Source organism: Coregonus lavaretus, assembly GCF_964263955.1.
Source record: "Coregonus lavaretus genome assembly, chromosome: 14".
NCBI lineage: Eukaryota > Metazoa > Chordata > Actinopteri > Salmoniformes > Salmonidae > Coregonus > Coregonus lavaretus.
The window spans coordinates 5,727,312-5,747,387 of record NC_140001.1 but is presented as its reverse complement, the minus strand read 5'-3'; the positions used below and the strand labels follow the sequence as shown (position 1 = coordinate 5,747,387).

The 20,076-nt window shown below is 43.1% G+C and overlaps 1 protein-coding gene across 1 annotated transcript; it reads right to left on the bottom strand.

Moving 5' to 3' along the window:
- Positions 1 to 393: 393 nt before the first annotated feature.
- Positions 394 to 18,544, bottom strand: LOC311141851 (myosin heavy chain, fast skeletal muscle-like; the record flags this gene model as incomplete). The annotated part of the gene is made up of 39 exons (XM_084177344.1): positions 394 to 447; positions 746 to 877; positions 1,235 to 1,330; positions 1,426 to 1,530; positions 1,808 to 1,978; positions 2,511 to 2,636; positions 2,780 to 2,983; positions 3,210 to 3,518; positions 3,823 to 3,947; positions 4,256 to 4,421; positions 4,568 to 4,751; positions 4,913 to 5,109; positions 5,248 to 5,366; positions 5,546 to 5,672; positions 5,794 to 6,183; positions 6,895 to 6,985; positions 7,171 to 7,316; positions 7,409 to 7,585; positions 7,934 to 8,176; positions 8,458 to 8,713; positions 9,213 to 9,349; positions 10,174 to 10,297; positions 10,471 to 10,588; positions 10,699 to 10,786; positions 10,880 to 10,944; positions 11,274 to 11,577; positions 11,803 to 11,973; positions 12,068 to 12,217; positions 12,388 to 12,506; positions 12,790 to 12,928; positions 13,337 to 13,440; positions 13,779 to 13,877; positions 14,161 to 14,221; positions 14,842 to 14,934; positions 15,104 to 15,212; positions 15,406 to 15,433; positions 16,315 to 16,471; positions 17,314 to 17,460; positions 18,329 to 18,544. The coding sequence occupies 39 exons, from the start codon at positions 18,542 to 18,544 to the stop codon at positions 427 to 429; spliced, it is 5,814 nt and encodes a 1,937-aa protein (XP_084033470.1). The 3' UTR covers positions 394 to 426.
- Between the last annotated feature and the right edge of the window lie 1,532 nt (positions 18,545 to 20,076).

Sequence of the window (20,076 nt, the reverse complement as noted above, 5' to 3'; positions counted from 1 at the left end):
TTACTGTTGCCTTGTTTTCTTTTCATTTGGGCCTGTCCATATCGGCCAATATCCCCCGACTGTAAAGGGTTAAAACTATTATCTTGATGTTATGGATGTTCAATCCATTCATCCATAGCTCTGTATGAATTTGAGAGTTATTACATTTCTCCAGCCTCATCCCTCAGCTGTTTACCAAAAAAAAAGTGACAGCTTTGTTGGGGTGGCTGCTTTGTTGTTGTTGGAATCCCAGATCGCTCCTTTAATTAAAGCACAATATTTTTTATAGTATGAAAAAGCAGTTTGCTGAATAACAAGTCCACAGTCACAAAGGTGTACGTAGGCCTAAGTGTTTTTAATCAATGCTAAACATTTTACCATGAAAATCATATTTTATGCAACAACAGGAAAATGAAATACTTTAATCTTCAATACTTTGATCTTCGTTTATTCAGCAGCTTCTTTGTCCTGTAAGAAGTAAGAAAAGAATGGCTTGATATTAATAATAAACATGCTAAATATATGACACTTGAAAGCATAATGGATCAAGCGTTTAAGGCTCAGTGCTAACCTTTCATTTTCCATTTTGACGTACCAATTCATTTTTTTTTTTTTATGTGATTCTTAGAGACCTTAAAGACATTTGAGTGAGTGTAAAAGGTCAGTATTGACCTCTGTGAAGACTGAATCGTTGATGATTGATGTTGATGTGGTTCTATTTGAACATGAGCCAGGTGTAGGTTTAGGTTTAGGAGCAGCTCTGTACCTTTCCACCGTCGCGTGTCTTGGCTCTGAGCTTGTTGACCTGAGTCTCAGCGATGTCAGCACGCTCCTCAGCCTCCTCCAGCTCATGCTGAACCTTCCTGAACTTAGACATGTGCTGGTTAGCTGCTTCCTCCTGCGTGGGGATAATAGAAGAGCATTACATCAGCATTCAAATAGGGAGATGGAAGATACATCAGAGAAAGTGAGTTGCAGAACGGGGGATCAAACCGCTGCCTCCAGGGGCGACAGCATTACCAATAGACCAGCCCCCAGCACAGAAAATGAATATTCAACGCCCTCTCCTTTAAGTTGGTAACAACACACAGGCATAGGGAGGCATAGGAGGCAGAAATGTGCATAAGTTCTTCAGTTGAGTCATTGTGGACTTCCACTAAACTGTATGGACGTGAAGTTATGTAATGTCTACTAGGGGGAAAAATATGTTTTGGAATGTATGATTTCAGAGTATTTGACTAAGTTTGTGACTCACCGCTTCCTCAGCCTGCCTCTTGTAGGCCTTCACTTTTAACTGCAGCTTATCTACCAGGTCCTGAAGTCTGCCGATGTTCTTCTTATCCTCCTCAGTCTGTGGGAGAAGATCAAAGAGTCAATGCACCATCGTTTTATACACAAACCTGTCTGTGTTTGTGTCAAGTGTGTGAAGAAGGCACTTTCTCTTACCTGGTAAGTGAGCTCCTTGACTCTGCGCTCATACTTGCGGACTCCCTTGACCGCGTCTACACCTCTTCTCTGCTCGGCCTCCACCTCAGTCTCGAGCTCACGCACCTTCGTGGAATAAATAAACGTAGGCGTTTGAGGTGGTGAAATCAGACGTAACATATCTTTTCAAAACAGAGGCATATTACTCTACTCAATCAAGGAGGCACAATTGTTGTCTCTTCCTATGTACTTTTACAATTGTAATGATAACAGCTTGTCATTATCTAGGTGGATTATTGACAGAAAGTCATAGCACAATGCTCCTGTGTATTTTTATAAGATTAAATCAATGTCCAGCAATCAGTCTTTCAAACCACCCTAATCCACCCTGCTGTTAACTCACCCTGGACTCCAGTTTCTGGAGCTGCTTCTTGCCTCCCTTCATGGCCAGATTCTCAGCCTCATCCAGGCGGTGCTGCAGGTCCTTGACTGTGACCTCCAGGTTCTTCTTCATCCTCTCCAGGTGAGAGCTGGTGTCCTGTTCTTTCTTCAGCTCCTCAGCCATCATGGCCGCCTGGAATGGTAATTTGTTGAATTTATGCACCAATTTGCCCCAATCATAGTCTCTCTAGACAGATGGGTTGCCTCCCAGACAGATGGGTTACCAATGTTGCAGCATACATGTCTGCACTAAAACCAACGTCAGCTTAACGGAGAGGAAAGGACAGAGTTGAAGCCGTAAAATCTGTCCAGAGCCCTGCCAAACAGTTCGGGTTGCTAGCTAGATGGCGCTAGAGTATATTTTCAATGAGTGTATTTCACAAGTAAGACGTTTGCATGCATCATGATGCTAATGATAATATTAATATTAATAATAATGACTGGCTGTGGCTTAAATTAGCCTAGCTATCTGCGTCCGCATTGTGTGTCCATCCACTTTTGTCACGATTCCCAGACGTAGCGCTGTTGCCCTAGATCTGGGATTTCCAAGACTACACCAATCATAACGTCCCTCTGAGGTCTTTGTTGTGGTTAACCAACCCAGCTACCATTGGCCCTTTGGGACAAATCAAGTTGATGTTATTCAATAGATCATAAGGACTCACATCAGTGATGGCCTTTTTGGCCTTCTCCTCTGCGTTCCTGGCTTCCTGGACGATGTCGTCCACCTCTCCCTGCACCTGCACCAGGTCAGTCTCCAGCTTCTTCTTGGTGTTCAGAAGGCTGGTGTTCTGGAGGAGGAAACAAGACCATTTGTTTGACGCTCAAGAGAACTTACAAGTCACAGGGCAGAAATTATGAAAATCTAAAAGGCAGCACTGTCGATTTCCAGATGCTTGGTTGCGTTTCATTAGAAATGGCTTTTGACCCATACCTGGGAGTGCAGCAGTCCAACGCGCTCGCTGGCGTCTACCAGCTCAGTCTCAGCCACTTTGCGGCCTCTCTCTGTCTGCTCCAGAGCAACTCTCAGCTCCTCAATTTCAGCCACCATTAGGCCGTTTCTGCGCTCCACCATGGCTGCCTGCTCCTTCATGTCCTCTGAGGCGCGGACGGCGTCATCAAGGTGCAATTGGGCATCCTGGGGTTCACAATGACATAGATTCATTAGGACTCATTGGCAGGTAGGGGCGATAGGATCAGTGATTGATAGAAATGTTCATTGGTAAGAATTTCCCCAATTTCCCTACCTTTCTACTGTATATTAATCCACTATTCAATTCCTCTGTTTAATTTTTTTCTACAGACTCACAAACAAATCCCTTCCCATGTTCAGATGTTTGAGCAAGATGTCCCAGTCCCTTTACCTTGAGCTGTCCCTGGACGTTCCTCAGCTGTTTCTGGGACTCGGCGGCCTGCCTGTTGGCGTGGCTCAGCTGGATCTCCATCTCGTTCAGGTCTCCCTCCATCTTCTTCTTCACCCTCAGGGCATCATTCCTGCTCCTGACCTCAGAGTCCAGGGTGCTCTGCATGGAGTCAACCACCCTCTGGCTGTTCCTCTTGATCTGCTCCATCTCCTCGTCCTTCTCAGCGATCTTTCTGTCCACCTCACCCTTGATCTGGTTCAGCTCCAGCTGCACACGCAGAATCTTGGATTCCTCGTGCTCCAGTGTGCCCTGGACAAAGAGAAGCAGTCAAACGAATTGTCTTTATTACATTTGGATGTGTATAACACAAGAAATTAAATATATATGACTACAATAAACACCAATGCAGGGAGCATTAGACTGTAGCTGGAATTGGCATGTCAGAGGTGAGTCGCGAGTTATGAGAATATATTTAAAATCACACACTCTTTCTTCTTAATTTGGCTCATTGGAGAACGATTTGGGTCACGGGAGGACGGTCAATTTCTCTTTTGGGTCTGGAGCTGAAAAAGTTGTAACAGTCCTTTTCCCATCATACAGTTGTAGTTTGTACCTCAGCCTCCTCCAGAGCGGTCTGGATCTCAGACTTCTCTGTCTCCACGGTCTTCTTAGCCTTCTCCAGCTCATGGATGCTCTTGCCAGTCTCTCCGATCTGCTCAGTCAGGTCAGAGATCTCCTCTGCACACACAAACAAAGGAGCAGTTTAGACTTGGGAGATTTTCAGTGGATATAACCAATGCACTGAAGTTGACATTAAATCATAATAATAGTTTATTAAAGAACAGCACTTTATACGGTCTTACAAATCTATTTGCCCTCCACTTCCTTGTGTTGTTCAAAGGTATACCGAATACTAAATAATAATATTTTAAACTGTACATAAAAAAACTGAGTTGGTGTAATAGTAATTTTGATGATTACAGTTTCTTCCATTTTCAAAACATTATTCAAACATGAGCCAAATAGAACTTCTGTCAAATGCTCACGTTGCAGGTTCTTGTTCTCTCTCTTCAGAGTCTCCAGATGATCCAGAGCCTCCTCGTAGGAGTTCTTCATCTTGAAGAGCTCAGTGCTCATAGAGCGAGCCTCCTTCTGAGCTCCTTCCAGCTCAGCCTGACCCTCCTCATACTTCTGCTTCCACTCTGCCAGAACCTAGGGAAATACATGGCATTTTCATTAGAAGTCAATAATGAAGAGTTTTGAATCAGAAATATACTACAATTTTACTACAATTGATCATATCCTGTAGCAACTAGAAACTACAGTACCACTCTAGGGTTAGGGTTATTCATTTTCACCTTGTCAAAGTTCCTCTGCTTCTTGTCGAGGTTGGCGGCCATTGCGTTGGCTCTCTCAACGTCAATCATGAGGTCCTCCACCTCTCCCTGCAGCCTCTGCTTGGTCTTCTCCAGGGAGGCGCACTTGGAGTTGGTCGCCTCAATGGTCTCCTCAGCCTCCTGCAGACGCTGGGCCAGCTTCTTCCTGTTGGACGACAGAGGGTGGTTTTTATTGTGACCAATTTGTTGCAAAACAAATGTTACAATAACTTACAATACATATTGATGCAACATTTTCTCAGAGCCCCTTACCACCCTCACCAACCAAACCCTATGTTTATGTTATTACTGTGGCGTGTGACTCACTTGGCCTCCTCCAGCTCCTCTGTGCGCTGGATGGCATCAGTTTCATACTTAGTCCTCCACTGAGCCACCTCGCTGTTGGCCTTGGACATTCCGCGTTGCAGCTCTGCCTTGGCCTCCTGCTCCTCTTCAAACTGCTCTCTCAGGAGGTCACAGTCATGGCGGGCAGACTGGATACCGTGGGCCAGTGCGTTTTTAGCCTGTGAGAGAGAAAGAGAGAAAGAGAAAGAGAGTAAAACAAATGACAGTAGAAGTCTCTGAGGGTGGCGTAGTCACAATCTATAGGAAGATATGGCTCTAAACTCTGTGGTCGGTGGTGTCCATTTTGGGTTCCTTACCTTGACCTCCTCCTCAATCAGTCTCTTCATCTCCTCCACCTGCTGGGTGAAGGCCTGTTTGCCTCTGGTCAGCTGAGACACCAGGGCTTCCTTCTCCTCCAGCTGGCGGCCAAACTCACCTGCAGGGAAAGAGGGACATCTTGTTAATAGGGTCTCTGTATTTTGAGGTATCGTAGGGCAATGTTAGGTGGTGAATAGTACAGTAGAAACTACAGTATGTGGACTGGACTATATGGATACAGCCCCCCAAAACGTTATTGTACACTACATTGGTTTGTTGTTCATTGTTGATGGGTACCATTTTCTGTCAGGAGTCTGGCCCTCTGTCCGCTGATGTCGTTGACCTGGCGAACATTCTCATCATTCTTAGTCTTGATCTCGCTCAGCTGGTCCTCAAGAGTACGACACATCTTCTCCAGATTGCCCTGTTAGTGAAACAAGTTCCATCGTTACTTTATATATGGGACTCCTGTCAACTTCAGTTCACTTGAATGGTAAAGAAGTTGACCCTCCTCAACACTTCTTGACTAAAACATCACTACTCACTTTAGACTTGGCGACAGCCTCCATGTTGCTGGAGAGGTCATCAATCTCCATCTTGTATTCACTCTTCTCCTTCTCCAGCTTCTGCTTGACGCGCTGCAGGTTGTCGATCTGCTCCCCGAGCTCAGCCACACTGTCGGCCTGCTTCTTGCGCAGAGCGGCGGCTGTGGCCTCATGCTGCAGGGTGGACTCTTCAAGATCACGACGCAGCTTCTGGAACTCAGCCTCGCGCTTCTTGTTCATCTCAATCTGAGCAGCAGTGGCGCCGCCGGCCTCCTCCAGCCTCTCGCTGATCTCCTCAAGTTCCCTGGAGAGATCGGCCCTCTGCTTCTCAACCTTAGCCCTGGCAGCACGCTCAGCCTCAATTTCCTCCTCCAGCTCCTCAATACGGGCCTAGAACAGGGGGCAGGAACAGGGGGGATGAACACTACAATACAGTTGAAACAAGTGATCCTCACAAAATTGTAATAGTTTGTATATTTTGCATAAATGTGTTAATACAAAGCCAGTTACATTAATACATTCAGTAGACAGTGTCCCATGTGGCAACCAAAACCACAACGGTAAGAAACACCATCTTTACAACATTAAGAAACACCATCTTTACAACAGTAAGAAGCACCATCTTTACAACGGTAAGAAGCACCATCTTTACAACAGTAAGAAGCACCATCTTTACAACAGTAAGAAGCACCATCTTTACAACGGTAAGAAGCACCATCTTTACAACAGTAAGAAGCACCATCTTTACAACGGTAAGAAGCACCATCTTTACAACAGTAAGAAGCACCATCTTTACAACAGTAAGAAGCACCATCTTTACAACAGTAAGAAGCACCATCTTTACAACAGTAAGAAGCACCATCTTTACAACAGTAAGAAGCACCGTCTTTACAACAGTAAGAAGAACCATCTTTACAACAGTAAGAAGCACCATCTTTACAACGGTAAGAAGCACCATCTTTACAACAGTAAGAAGCACCATGTTCCAATTTACTGAGCCGTCAGAAGCCACCAGGGAAAATGTGTGCTACCAGAATACATTTTTACAGGAAATGATTCAGGTGTGTGCTTTCCTGTACAGGAGCTTATATCCTGTTGTACCTGGAGTTCCTTGATCTTCTTCTGCAGCTGAGCTCCCAGAGACTGCTCATCCTCAATCTTGCTGAGGAGCTGGGTGGTCTCAAAGTCCTTCCTAAGAAACACAAACACGTCAATTGCAGAGATAATTTTGATTTGATAGTGTAAAGTGAGAATATCATACCATTCACTTTGCTTTTAACGATCACATGCAAATGCTAATTCATAATTACAAAAATGTGTCAAGAACAACCTTTATGATCAATATTTGTAAAACTGTAAACATTTGTTTGTGTTTACTTCTTGATTTTCTCATCAGACTGCTGCTTGTCATTCTCCAGGTCCATTATGGACTCCTGGGACAGTTTCAGATCTCCCTCCAGCTTCCTCTTGGATCTCTCAAGGTCCATACGGAGCTTCTTCTCTTGCTCCAGAGAACCCTCAAGCTACAATATAAAAACACACACATATTGTTCAAATCTAAATAACTAAAGATAATATCATCATATCATGGCCAAAAATGTCAAACTCCACTCACGTCGTCCACTTGCTGTTCCAGCTTGGTCTTGGCCTTGGTCAGAGTGTTGACTTTGTCCTCCTCTGCCTGCAGGTCGTCCAGTGTCTGCTGGTGGGCCTCTTGGAGGGCTTTCTTCTCCTTGGTCAGCTTGGCAACACTCTCATCCATAGATGCCATCTCCTCTGTCAGGTTTTTAACCTGAAAACAGTCACAACAAAATGAGTCTTTATGGTGACTTCACCATAAAGGGGAGATTTAGTTTGATATATATTGCATTCATTTCATTCAGATTAGAAAGGTCAACAAATACTGTACTATAGACTCAACAATAGATGGCAGTGTACTCCATGCCAGTGTACTGAGGGGAAATCATAAACGAGGGGGGAACGTGCAATGAATGTGGGGAGTACCCCGAAACAGACATTCCACTATTTTGTGTCTTGATTTTCCCTGCACCCTCAAAACGACTTGAATTCAATTTCTGTTTAACTATGGTTTGAGTTGGTAATTGTATAGATGATTGTTTTGTGAGATTGTCTACGAGACCTTGTTTTCGGTGGCGTGCTTCTCCTTCTCCACTTTGGCCAGGGTGAGCTCCAGGTCATCAATGTCCTTCTTCAGCTCAGAGCACTCATCCTCCAGTTTCCTCTTCTTGGCAGTCAACTCAGCATTCATCTCCTCCTCATCCTCCAGCCTCTCGGTTGTCTCTTTGAGTTTGGCCTCCAGCTGGATCTTGCTCTTGATGAGCCCCTCGCACCTTTCCTCAGCATCGTTCAGATTCTCTGAATCCTGGTTTCAGAACAGGAGAAAAAATGTGCAGCCTCACTTTGTGTATCAACAGATAGACGTAATGTTGTCAAAGAGGTCAGAGCAAATCAAAATAAATGCATGAAATGTATAGCCTATGTAACATAGTCAATGTAAATGTGTGAGTTAGCACATTCGTCACAGTGTTCATAAGTGTGTGTATGTGTGATTGTGTGTGTGTGTGTTTGTTTGTGCGTGCGCGTGTTCGTGTCTGTTATCATATGTGTGTAAATGTGCCATCATGGGGGTCGTTGATCACTCACAGATGCGACTTGGAGCGCCAGGTCTGACTTCTCCTGCAGCAGGGACACCATCTTCTCCTCCAACTCCTTCTTCTTGGCCAGAGCCTTGGCCAGGTCCGTCTGCATCTTCTCATAGTTCTCCTTCATGTTGGCCAGCTCCTTCTCAGTCTCTGCGCTCTTCAGCAGGGGCTTGATCTTGAAGTACACCTTCATCCATGGCCAGGTTTTCACATTCATGAATGAGCGGATGTTGTACTGGATGGTGAAGACAGCATCTCTGGTCGACAGAAAGGACAGAGTGGCATGGTGAGTGGCATGGTGAGTGGCATGGTGAGTGGCATGGTGAGTGGCATGGTGAGTGGCATGGTGAGTGGCATGGTGAGTGGCATAGTGAGTGACATGTTTAAAAAAGCTACATTCTGGGATTCGAAGAACCACAATATGGAGCCCCCCCCCCCTCCGTGTACAGCTGAGGATTGGGGCTAGGGAAATGTAACCCCCTCTTAAATTCATAGACAGAGCTTTAGATGTGAGGACTGACAGGTCAGGCTAAGCTCATGAGGCATTTTATATTCTTCAAGAATTAATGGGTAAATATCGCACATTTAAATTTGCAATTCAACAGCTTTCCAAATCCCAAACTACAGCTTTAATAGATTATTCTAAGACATACTTTCTCATTGTGAACAACTCACAGCATATACAGTATTTAGTCATAATGCATTAGATACAGGTGGTTGACAGAAAGCTTTGCCAAAATGTCTACTATTCCTCACCTCCTCTCCATCATCTTGGTGAACTCTCTCCTCATGAGGAATCCACGGCTGAGAGCCTGGACCATGCCGACCAGAGAGGCCAGCTTCTCATCTCTCATCTCCTCCAGGACACCCAGCAGACCGGCTTTGAAGAACACCTGAGACACAGGTAAACATGGTCAATTATGAAACCACAGTCAGATGGTGACAGATAAAAAGTGTTGAATCAAAAGAGAGGAACAACACCACTAGATTGATTTGAACAACATAAACATTGTAATGCTTACAAACGAACCATGGGATAGGTTGTTTATAAGTTGTTATTGTACAGTTGTAGATAGTTAATGTACACAGATACAGATAACTGAAGCCATCCCAGTCTAACACAATGCACATGACAATGAGTTGAGTTTCTCTTCTATGCTTGTGATGGATGACTTTGAAGAACAAAACACTACACTATGTTTTTACACCTTTTCCATTAGTTAAAGGGGCACTCTGCTGTTTCTACATCTATTTTTGGACCCATAAATTATTAGACGTACCCATTGATTCTTGAAGAATATAACTTATAAATGCCTCATGAGCTTAGTTCAACTGTCGTACCCACCAGAACCCAACATAGAAGCTAGTTATACTCCAATGTTTTTAGACAAAGTAAATGTAAACAAACACTATCTAGCCTCAAAACATGGTTAAAACTATCATCTTGATATCATGGATGGTCAGTCCTTGCATCCATATCTCAGTCTATGAATTTGAGAGTGGTTACATTTCTCCAGCCACATCCCTCAGCTTTTTACCGAAACAGGGGGCGGGGAGGACACTTTATAATTGTTTGAACAGCTGATTGCCCCTTTAAATGAAGAAGAAAAATCAAAAGGACGTATAGACCAACTGGAGGGATGTTGAATGGTTAGCGTTTAAATGATCAATGAAGTTGTCTTTTGTTGTCAGCTTTTGCAGGGTGTAGGTGACTGACCTTGGTGTGTCCAAACTTGTAATCATCGTGATTCACATCAATGGACCCAAGCAGCTTCTCAGAAGCCTTCTTGTTGTCCATGAACTGGCCCTCGGGGATGACACTGGCATTCAGTACTTTGTACCTGAATGAGGATACATTTTGAACATACGTCAAGTTGTAATAGATTGGTTATATTAAGTAAAAGGTAAGACTGTTCTGATGCTGGGAAAACCCTTGGAGAAGATCTTTCTGTGTGTGCGTGTACACGTGCATGCACGTGCGCATGTGTTTATTTGTGTGTGTGTGCTTGTGTACCTCTGCTTGAAGTCAGCATAGATGATTCGGCTGGGGAAGCCCTTTCTGCAGATCCTGATACCCTCCAGTACACCATTACACCTGAGCTGGTGGATAACCAGGAAGTTCTCCATCAGACCTGGAAAAACAAACCAAGTCTCTTTCAATACTCATAAACAGGTTAAAGACTGGGCTCATTAACCTTACTAAACTGATAAGATGCCATATTTAACTCAATATTTTTTGTACCTGGAGTCTTTGACTCGTTGGGGATCAGGCAGCGCACAAAGTGAGGATGAGTGCTCCTCAAGTTGGTCATCAGCTTATGTAAGTTCTCCTGTAAGAGGGTTACAAACCATTTTCTCAGAAATAATTGATGATAATCAATGCACCTTTTGATGGACTGAATATACACATTTCAGAAGCTCACCCTGAACTGGGAGGACACAGTCTGCATGGAACCACCCTTCTTCTTGCCTCCCTTCTTGGTATTATCTGTTAAAATGGGCAAAGTAAAAGATAACTAGACAAGTACATTTCCCACAGCGGGTGGAATGAATAGAATACAAATCCGAGTATGTAAGACATCTAAATTGGTCTTTGACTTCAGCAAAGCACACTAATTATAAATGAGAGAATCTGGGGTTAACTTCACACTTATCTTTAACGCAAATGGTGCCAATGAGATTGTGTAAAACAACACCAATTAAATGTACGCAGTGAATAAGCCTGAGAATTTGTGATACATTCAAAGACTAAAGGAAACGTGGGTCTGAGTTGTAACTAGTGCTTAGTTAAATCTTTTGGCGTGATGCTGGTCTTACCCTCAGGTGGGGCAGCGGGGTACAGGGCAGCCAACAGTTTAACTGAGGACTTCCCGTACAGCTGAATAACTGAATCGTTCAGGGGGTCCTTGTTCTTCTCCAGCCAGCCAGTGATGTTGTAGTCCACAGTGCCGGCGTAGTGCACCAGGGAGAAGTGGGCCTCTGCCTTGCCTTTGGCAGGCTTGGGCTTCTCAAACGCCTTGGTTTTCCCAAGATGCTGGGCGTACAGCTTGTCCTTGAAGGTAGTGTCTGAAGACTTGGGGAACATGCACTCCTCTTCAAGGATGGAGAAGATGCCCAATGGCTTTACGAAAAGAGTATGTATCAAATTAATGATATTTACATTTAGGATCACATGCATTCCTTTAGCTAACATGCTATTATAGGATTATATTAATTTAGGGGCACATAATAGATAACATATTGAGTTATCAACAGTCAAATACGTTATACCCCAGTGATAATATCTCACACAGCACTCCCTATCAGCTTTGCTGTTGTGGTCCATTGTAATCCTCAGACAGTTTACCTTCTCAATAAGCTCAATGCAGGCAGCCAAGTCCATGCCGAAGTCAATGAAGGCCCAGACAATTCCTTCCTTCTTGTACTCCTCTTGCTCCAGGACGAACATGGTGTGGTTGAAAAACTGTTGCAGTTTCTCATTGGTGAAGTTGATGCACAGCTGCTCCATGCTGTTGTACTGTTGATGGAATTTGAAAAGGGATCATTTCATCATTCAAGGCTGCAATTCCTCTCAATCACAACTAATTGTCTTGTTCTGGTCTCATACTCACATCAAAGATCTCAAACCCAGCAATGTCGAGCACACCGATATAGAACTGCCTTGGCTGTTTGGTGTCCAGCATCTCGTTGATACGGATGACCATCCACAAGAACATCCTCTCATAGATGGACTTAGCCAGGGCACTCACTGAGTTATTAACCTGCAATGATTATACCTCAAATGAATATGTAAGATATTGACCCTGTCTAGTGATAAGGTGATAAGAGCTTGAGAAAAAAACAACATCACTATTCAAAAAAAGCAATGCCCTCGTCCCCAAAATAGTTCCAGTGGTGAGAAAATGGTAGATGCTGTGTTTGACTGCCTTACCTGAGGCACAGTCTGTCCCTTGGTCACGTACTCGTTGCCGACCTTCACTCTGGGGTAGCACAGAGCCTTCAACATGTCAGCTGAGTTCAGGCCCAGCAGGTAGCCGATTTTATCAGCCACTGGAGAGAGAACCAACAACGACAGACTCAGGCACACAAGATCACTTGTTTCTGATGTCACACTGACAAAATAGTTTGGTCAACTCTTTTGTGGGGTTAGGTTTTGATTTTCACCCACATCCATCATTTCAAATCATTTCTGGAGGTTGGAATTTGGTCTCCAAAAATGATCTCCTGCCTGACTTTCATGTGGCACTGTCTGTCTAACGTGTAATTGGTTTATGTTTGGGATTGGGAATGGGACTGATGCTTTACATATTGTATATCTATGACCGGGACTCACCCTCTGTGCCGTCTGGCTCGGCCTGCTCCTCACGCTGCTTCTGCTTGAAGTGCAAGTTTCCATGGTGCAGTACAGCTCCTGTCAGCTTGTAGATGCTCATCTTCTCCTCATTAGTGAAGCCCAGGATTGTAATGGCATCCTGGCATTAGAGAGGAAGTACAACAGTGATGAAGTGAACTGCAGTTTACTCAGTTCCAGCTCACTCCAGGACAAATGGGATGGATACATTTCACTGGCTTCTCTGTTTCACATGATGACGCTTGGTCAACACACTAGTAGATGGCAGCACAAAATACACTGTTGCACAGGGCACTTAGTGGTGCTCTCTTGTGGATATCTTCCATGTATGTGCCTCTAGGTGAAGAGTGAAGGCATGAAGAGTGCCTTGAGGCACATGCCTAACTAACACAAGGAAGTTTGAATCAAGCATAAATATACATTACAATTCCCAGCTGCCACCAAGTTGGAATTGCACAATGCATTCAGTGTGTATGGTGGTCCTACCCATTCCATATCTAGAGTCTGGTTAACCCTTTGTATAACTCACATCTGTGGCATCCAGCTCTTCCTTGTCGTTGATGCTGGCCACAGTGATCTGACCCTGGCTGCACATGGGGAAGTCATAGGGGTTGGTGGTGATGAGCGACATTTCTGTGGACAACAGAGAACGGCTTGTCAATTAAATCTCTCAGAATTCTTCTGTCCTACCATGACCGTATCTCTCCCTCCTTTACTCAATAACATGGACTCAAGGATACATGTAGTATATAATAAATAGCATCAAAAGAGGGGACTGAGACTCCTGGACTAATGTATCACAGTGCATTACTTAATATGTCTTTCCCAAAGACCTGACCCATGTCTAGATGCCTTGTTACCTTGAATGTACTCATTGTAATAGTATTAATAGTGTGGATTTTTTATGTATTTTTTAATAAGTTCCACAGAGGGTTGGGAATAATTTCCCATGAACCTCTGCTTTGCCGTACCAACTATCTCAGGTTTGTGATTAGTCATCATCTGGAAGAAGATGTGGTAGCCTCTCTCATCGGGCAGCTGGAAGGACACTCTGGACTTCTCCAGCAGGTCTGAAAAAGAGAGAGAGAGAGAGAGAGAGAGAGAGAGAGAGACAGAGAGAGAGAGAGAGAGAGAGAGAGAGAGAGAGAGAGAGAGAGAGAGAGAGAGAGAGAGAGAGAGAGAGAGAGAGAGAGAGAGAGAGAGAGAGAGAGAGAGAGAGAGAGAGAGAGAGAGAGAGAGAGAGAGAGAGAGAGAGAGAGAGAACATAAGACAGTTAAACGTGATGAAATGATCTCCCAAAAATTATCTGTGTGAATTTAGGAAAACATTGAGAAACAATCAAAACCAACTCACAGGTCTCAATGTCAGCTTTAGCCAGTTTGGCTCCTTGGAAGTGAATCCTGATGAATTTACCCTTTAGTAGAGCATGGAGGTTAGAAACAAATCTAACACTTTACTTTTTTATGTGTACTTTCTACCCCTTTTTCTCCCTGATTTGTAGTTACAGTCTTGTCCTGTCGTTGCAACTCCCGTACGGACTCGGGAGAGGCGAAGGTCAAGAGCCATGCGTCCTCTGAAACACGACCCTGCCAATCCACACTGCTTCTTGACACACTGCTCGCTTAACCCGGAAGCCAGCCGCAGCAATGTGTCGGAGGAAACACCGTAAAACTGGCGACCGTGTCAGCGTGCATGCACCCGGCCTGCCACAGGAGTCGCTAGAGCGCAATGGGACAAGGACATCCCAGCCGGCCAAACCCTCCCCTAGCCCGGACGACGCTGGGCAAATTGTGCGTCGCCTCATGGGTCTCCCGGTCGCGGCCGGCTGCGACACATCCTGGGATCTGTAGTGCCTCAAGCACTGCGATGCAGTTTCTTAGACCGCGGCGCCACTCGGGAGGCCTAACGCTTTATTTTGATAGACCCCTTTAAATGTTACAGTTCGTTGGAAATCTATTGATATAGCAATAGTGAACTACTGAAATAAATGTTTCCAATATAAGGTAACTTCCACAGTATGCCCTTTATACTTACAAAGCGAGACGAGTTGTCATTCCTCACTGTCTTGGCATTACCGTAAGCCTCCAGCAGAGGGTTAGCTGCAATGATCTGATCCTCAAGAGACCCCTGATTGAGACAAACACAAGTTGCTCAGAAACTTGTAAAGTGGTAAAGGTCGTTTTTCTTGACAGCTTGAACACTAATTTTTCTTGAAACAGGATTCACTGTTGAAAAAAAAATTCCACCCCCATCCAAACTGAAATGTGTTAGAAAGGGAAACATGAGCACAACCTACCTGCATTTTGTTGGGGTCTACTTCCTTCTTGGCACCAGACACTGCAATGGTGGCGAAGTACTGGATGACACGCTTGGTGTTGACAGTCTTTCCTGCACCGGATTCTCCACTGGTTTATATGACAGAGAAAGAGGGTTTATAGTTACATGTTTGAATGTAAAATTGTCTTTCACTAAGAAATAGCATTGAAATATACACTGTTGACCTGTTTTCTAACAAAAATCATGAACAAATATTCCCAAGTTACCCAACATATTACAACAGAAACCCTTTCTCAAGTGACATTTTGGTAAACAACTTACGTAATCAGGACGGACTGGTTCTCGTTATCTGTAACCAAAAAACATATACCTCATCATCCTCAAGCAAAGATGTGGGTACATTATTGCATTCGTAGCATCATCATGGATTTCAGTGTGGAACGTTCTCCTAATCTGTTGTGTAACGCCATTACAATGCAGGGAGCCTAGCGGTCAGAGCGTTGGGCCAGGAACCGAAAGGTTGCTAGTTTGAATCTCTGAGCTGACAAGGTGAAAATTGCTGCAGGGTTGCCGTTGCTAATGGCTGACAATGGCCATGACCCCACTCTCCGAGGGTGTCTCGGGGTGTTTGGATATGCAAAAAAACACACCTTCATTAAAAACATGCGTACACACTTGTATTATACATATGTATGTGAAACAGGACAAATATAAGCGCTCACCAAATTATTATTATGCCCAGTGCTTGTGTCTTGAGAAAGACTAGTGTATGGCCTTGCGTCTTTTGAGAACTAAAATATGTGGTTTTAAATTCTCTCCATAGGATCCCCAGCTGTTCCAGGGTGAACACAACTGATTCCACTGGTCAGTTAACCAATAATAAAACCTATAGAATTTTAACATATTATGACTAATCAGAAAAAATAACCCTTGTGGTTATTCAAAAGGTCCTTTGTAGCACCATAAAGGTTCCATTTAGAATTGTATAAGCATGGTTCTTTATAGAACCTTCACAAAAGGGTTCTATATAGCACCAGAATGGTGAATCCACTATCGTTACGAGTCAAATAACCCTTATTTGGCAGTTGCACTAAATAGAACCATTTGTTTTAAGTGTCTCCCTCTCTAAAGTATGTTTTTACTTCAATCCATCCATCCATCCATCCATGAGAATTTATGGACTTTGTGATCCATATGCATTTACGGACAGCCATCCATGAGAGCTCGTACCAATCTGCATGAACTGAAAGGCGTTGTCAGAGACGGAGAAGATATGGGGTGGAGCCTCCATCCTCTTCTTCCCTCTGTAGGCGTTGACAACCTCCATGTCGTACACGGGGAGCCACTTGTAGGGGTTCACCGTGGCACAGAAGAGCCCAGAGTAGGTCTGGATGAAAGGCATTCAATTCAATTAGGGGATTAGCAAAATCTGATTGACTTTTACCTGGATTTACGTGAGGATGTGGGTGGACTTTGGTCATGTGGGTGTGCTGTATTGGTATCTGTAGTACTGTATGTGTTCATGTGTAGTACTGTATGTGTTAATGTGTAGTACTGTATGTGTTAATGTGTAGTACTGTATGTGTTAATGTGTAGTACTGTATGTGTTAATGTGTAGTACTGTGTGTGTTAATGTGTAGTACTGTGTGTGTTAATGTGTAGTACTGTATGTGTTAATGTGTAGTACTGTATGTGTTAATGTGTAGTACTGTATGTGTTAATGTGTAGTACTGTATGTGTTAATGTGTAGTACTGTATGTGTTAATGTGTAGTACTGTATGTGTTAATGTGTAGTACTGTATGTGTTAATGTGTAGTACTGTATGTGTTAATGTGTATTATTGTATGTGTTGATGTGTAGTATTGTATGTGTTAATGTGTAGTACTGTATGTGTTAATTTGTAGTATTGTATGTGTTGATGTGTAGTATTGTATGTGTTAATGTGTAGTATTGTCTGTGTTGATGTGTAGTACTGTATGTGTTAATGTGCAGTACTGTATGTGTTAATGTGTAGTATTGTATGTGTTGATGTGCAGTACAGTATGTGTTAATGTGTAGTACTGTATGTTTTGATGTGTAGTACTGTATGTGTTAATGTGTAGTATTGTATGTGTTAATGTGTAGTACTGTATGTGTTAATGTGTAGTATTGTATGTGTTGATGTGTAGTACTTTATGTATGTATTTGTTCATGTTCATGTAATTGTGTATGTTTATGCAGGTTTCTTACATAGATCATCCATGCTGCATAACGCTCTTTGAGGTTATACAACACAGAGGCTTCATTCAGGTAGGTCATCATGGCCATGTCCTCAATCTTGTCGTACTTAGGGGGATTCATCTGGTAGACGTCTGCCTCTTTGAACACTTTTCCTTCCTGAAACAGTCAGAAATCTAGATTACACGCAGATCAAACTAGACTTGACTGAATGCTTTTTGCTCATTAAATACGAGTTCAATCTTTTAAAAAATGCAAACCTCCATTTAATCCAACTACTTTGTCACCCACTGACACATACACTGAGTACACAAAACATTAAGAACACCTGCTCTTCCCTGACATAGACCAGGGATGGGTAACTTTGATCTTTGACGGGGGTGGGGGGCCGCCAGTTGCCCATCCTTGACACAGACTGACCAGGTGAATCCAGGTGAAAGCTATGATCCTTTATTGATGTCACTTGTTAAATCCACTTCAATCAGTGTAGATGAAGGGGAGGAGACAGGTTTAAGAAAGGATTTTAAAGCCTTGAGACAATTGAGACATGGATTGTGTGCCATTCGTTAACGCCATTTAGGACACTCTCTTATCCAAAGCGACACACAGTAGTGAGTTCAAACATTTTCATACTTTTTTGTGTACTGGTCCCACATGGGAATCAAACCCACAACCCTGGCATTGCAAGTACCAAGCTCTACCAACTGAGACACATGGTACCAGATGATGAAGGCCCAACGAATTGAGGCTGCTATTGCTCAATATTAGGAGGGTGTTCCTAATGTTTGGTATACTCAGTGTACATGTTAATTCTTGACTTATATCTAAAAAATTAAAAAATGATGCCACTTTTAAAAAGCAGTGATAAAAATGATGTTTGAAGGTTATGTTCTGCTTACAAAAAAAATGAAGCAATGCTTCTTAATCTATCGTTTGTTTCTGATTACATTTGGTCTATTGGCATGTTTTTGATCATGTTGAGTAATTGCACAAACTTGAACTTGAATAATTTTCAAATCAGCCTTACCTCCTTGGAGCCGTCAGGATTCGTGACTGTCACGGTACACTTCCCGTCGGCCCTGGCGGTGACCAGACCCTTAAGGTACAGCTCCTTGGTGTCTGACACATAGCAGGCGTTCTTTGAATCAAAGGGTGCGGTTTGTGCCTCCATCCTCTCCTTCTCAGGCTTACGGAGGTAAATGGCAGCCTTGCCATAGATTTGCATCTCTGCGTCCGTACTCATGGTGACGGATTACTAGGAAAGAGATTAAACAAGAAACATGATTGATTCTGTGGTGCTACCTTCCCAGTCAACAGAGTAAGGTGAAAGGTATCTCTCACAGAATATTTTCATCATTTTTTATGTGAAGACAAACCATGTCTCACCTTGTTTTTTCCCCTCCTACAGATGAATGTGTATGTCTTGGATGACCCTGTGAAACATTAGGGTGTTGTGAATACGCACAAGTCTAAAGCCCTGTCATTTAGGGCTAGAAAAGGGCTAGAAAACATTTTGATGGCATCATTCAACTCAATCATTATGTCCAATTCAACTACAGGTGCAACTGGTAACTTTCATTTTCCTAGTGGCAACTCACTTTACTACACATTCTGTCAAGAAATCAAATAAATACCCCTGAAAACCCAGTTACATTCTAGACCAACCCCTCAATTTACAAACAAGTGCATGAGCACCACTTTTGACCATAAATACAAGTTACATTCAAGTTAAACGCAATTTTAATTTCAAATCAATGACACTTGATTGCATATTATAAAATATTACAAGAGACACGTGAAAAAAAAAAAAAAAAAAAGCAGAACTCAATTCAAACAGTGCAGTTATCTACTGCCTCAGATGCTGAGTGCAAAGATGTGACAAAAATGTAAAATCTAAGGAGGTGGAGAGAGTCTTACCACAGAGGAAGAAGGGATCTGACTTATGGATACTGGGTCCTCAGCCTCCTTATATCTAATTGAAAGTGCCAACCAAGCAGAAGTTAATTATGGACCACTCTGGGGAAGGACATGGATTGGATGAGAGACCTCCCCCAGACTTGTGCCTCGGCGTCTCACTAGCGTCATCAACTTCCAGGAGCGCCTCAATGCCATTACATCACTTCTTCATGGAATATTTGTCTGAATTTAATTTTAACTGAATTTACGCAAATGAGAAATGTCATCAGTAATAATTACGGACAGTATCAAAAGTTTGATTCATCAAATTGATTCCAATGTCACTACCACTCCCTCTCAAATACTTTCATGAGAGTGAGTCCATATTTCCCCACAACCGCTAAAATGGTTTAAATGAAATCTGATCTCCCCTTATTTACTTACATTTTAGTGGCACTAATCGTTATCAATAACTTTATATATTTATATGGACCCATTATTTTCTTCTATTGTTTTGCTTGTAAAAACATCTGAGCTGTCTCTTCACCTCATGCTTGTGACGGAGTTGGCCTTTACCTCGTGTGGTGCTTAGTTTGATTTATCACCCTGGTGAAACCATATTAAATAAATATTTCAAATTTAGAACAGAAACATTTAGGCTTTCAATTGCAGCTCATAAAACGTTGTAAATCTAATGTGTAGTTATTTATCCACATGATGATCTATTGAAGATGCTGGATGTGCTTGTATTTGTCTCACATTTCAGTTGGCTAAAACAGTCCAGTGGGATTCTTAAGATTCTTCCATGACCCCTGTACAGTACTTCAATAATATTCTCCTCTCATATTGCTGACAGCAAGAAAGCTGTCTTAAACTGTT